The sequence below is a fragment of the Fundulus heteroclitus genome, chromosome 12, assembly GCF_011125445.2.
Source record: "Fundulus heteroclitus isolate FHET01 chromosome 12, MU-UCD_Fhet_4.1, whole genome shotgun sequence".
NCBI classification, from domain to species: domain Eukaryota; kingdom Metazoa; phylum Chordata; class Actinopteri; order Cyprinodontiformes; family Fundulidae; genus Fundulus; species Fundulus heteroclitus.
The window spans coordinates 19,637,729-19,640,111 of record NC_046372.1 but is presented as its reverse complement, the minus strand read 5'-3'; the positions used below and the strand labels follow the sequence as shown (position 1 = coordinate 19,640,111).

At 39.3% G+C, this 2,383-nt stretch overlaps 1 protein-coding gene across 1 annotated transcript; it reads left to right on the top strand.

Moving 5' to 3' along the window:
- Nucleotides 1-513: 513 nt before the first annotated feature.
- On the top strand, nt 514-2,025 carry LOC105923235 (nuclear factor 7, brain-like). Its single transcript, XM_036144215.1, has one exon. The coding sequence runs from the start codon at nt 598-600 to the stop codon at nt 2,023-2,025; it is 1,428 nt and encodes a 475-aa protein (XP_036000108.1). The 5' UTR covers nt 514-597.
- The last annotated feature ends 358 nt before the right edge of the window (nt 2,026-2,383 follow it).

Below are 2,383 nucleotides of genomic sequence, written 5' to 3'. Positions count from 1 at the left end.
GGACCAATATGAACAATGTTATGTAACATACTTTAAAATAATGCAGTGGTGTAAATATTTTTTGGCTTTTGATACTATAGTCCAATAAAAAAACCAAGCAGGTCCAAAAAATAATTTTAAGGAAAAAAACAATTAACTACGGGAAACTGGACCTAAATAAAATCCTGCCTTTAAAGATGATTTCCACAAATGTATTTCTTTAATTTGTAATGTAATATTACAAGGTAGGTTAAAATAGTGAGAAAGGCAAGTTAATTTGTAAATCACATTTCTGTAACCAGAGTATTAAAGTAAACATTGAAGTCAGTTTTCAACACTGTAAAAAAAAAAAAAAATTCAACTGTTTTATTTCAGCTGTGAAAGAAGTTCCCACAGCACCACCTGCTGGAGATAAACTGATACAGCAGATTGTTTGATTTAACACGTCACAAACCGGTTAGAGAACCAGAAAGTATTTTCAGACGTTATTTACTGAGCTGAGACGCCATTACTGGATGTCAGATCTCTGCTGAATAAACACGGAGATATTTAGAAGATTTGAAGAAGAAGCAGCTGAAACTTTTGGTGAGTTTGGCTGTTGAAATAATTCAATCCAAAATGGCTGAGAAAATCGCTCTTGTTGAAAGTTTCCTGAGCTGCTATGTGTGTTCAGAGACTTTCAGAGATCCTGTGTCTCTGAGCTGCAACCACAGCTTCTGTTCAAGCTGCCTGCAGAAATTCTGGGAACAAGCTGGAAACAAGAACTGTCCCATCTGTAAAAGAAGATCTTCCAAGGATTATCCAATAGTTAACTTCACTTTGAAGGAACTGGCTGACTCTTTAACTGGAAAACAGAAATCGGGATTATCTGAGGCAGAAAAAGGAGAAGAGCAGCTTATGGTGGTCTGCAGCAAACACCAAGAAGACCCTAAACTGTTCTGTAAAGACGAGCAGAAAGCTGTGTGTCCTGTCTGTGAGTTTTCTCTCCACCAGAGTCACAAAGTGGTTCCTATAGAACAAGCAGTCAGTGAGCTGAAGGAGCAGCTGAGATCTGATTTAAAGTCTCTGCAGGACAAGAGGAACAAACACGAAGAAGTGAAGACAGAATACGATGACATGATTGAACACTGCAAGAAGCAGCTGTTGTCCACAGAGAGACAGATCAGAGCAGAGTTCAACAAGCTCCACCAGTTCCTGAGAGAGGAAGAGGAGTCCAGACTGGCAGCTCTGAGGGAGGAAGAGGAGCAGAAGGGGAAGACTATCAGCAGAGAGATGAAGAGGATCCAGGAGCAGATCTCCTCTCTGTCAGACAGCATCTCTGCTGTTGAAGAAGACCTGCAGAAAGACAACGTGTCGTTCCTCAGCAGTTATAAAGCCACTCAGAGCAGAGCCAGAGGTCAGAGGTCACTGTCAAATCCACAGCTGGTCTCAGGAGCTCTGATAGATGTGGCCAAACACCTGGGCAACCTGTCCTTCAGAGTCTGGGAGAAGATGAAGGACAAGGTCCACTTCAGTCCTGTCATTCTGGACCCAAACACTGCGAATGGATTTCTCTACCTGTCTGATGATCTGACCAGTGTGAGGGATGGAGACACAAAGCAGCAGCTTCCTGATAATCCAGAGAGAAACACTAAGTACCCCTGTGTTTTTGGTTCTGAGGGCTTCATCTCAGGGAAACACAGCTGGGAGGTGGAGGTGGGAGACCATCCTGTCTGGAATATCGGTTATGTTAAAGAGTCAGTTGAGAGGAAGGGAGAGTTATATGCTTCACCAAAATACGGAATCTGGTGTTTATTTCATCGTGATGGAAAATACACTAATGGTGCTGGTAAGACTCTCACAGTGAAAAAGAATCTCCAGAAGATCAGAGTCCAGCTGGACTATGACAGGGGGGAGGTGTCCTTCTACAACCCTGAAGACATGTCTCACATCTACACTCACAAAGACACTTTCACTAAGAAACTTTTCCCTTATTTAGATGTTGGAAAAGCTGCTGATGCCACAACTTCTGATCTCAAAATCTGTCAAAGTGAGATTTCTGTTTAAAAATCAAAGTTGTGTTTTTAAAATTCTCTAAACATTTTTTTCCTTTTCAGATATTTTTATTTGCAGTCAGACCAACATTTGTTTTAAATTCTTAATGAACAAATTCTTTAGTGTTTTCAGGGTTTTTAAACCTTAATTTGAAAGTAACAATAGGAAAACATGACAATTATTTTTGAAAATCAAAAATCTTTAACATTTAATGAGTGTTTTTATTTTTGTGAAACAAGTAAAAAATAATCATTTAAGAATGTTTTTACTTCAGTACTTAGTTGTAATTTTTCTAACCAGCATTGGACAATTTTTCATTTGTCAATTTGACTGTTGAAGAAAAACTCTGTAGTTCACTGGACTTCAAATC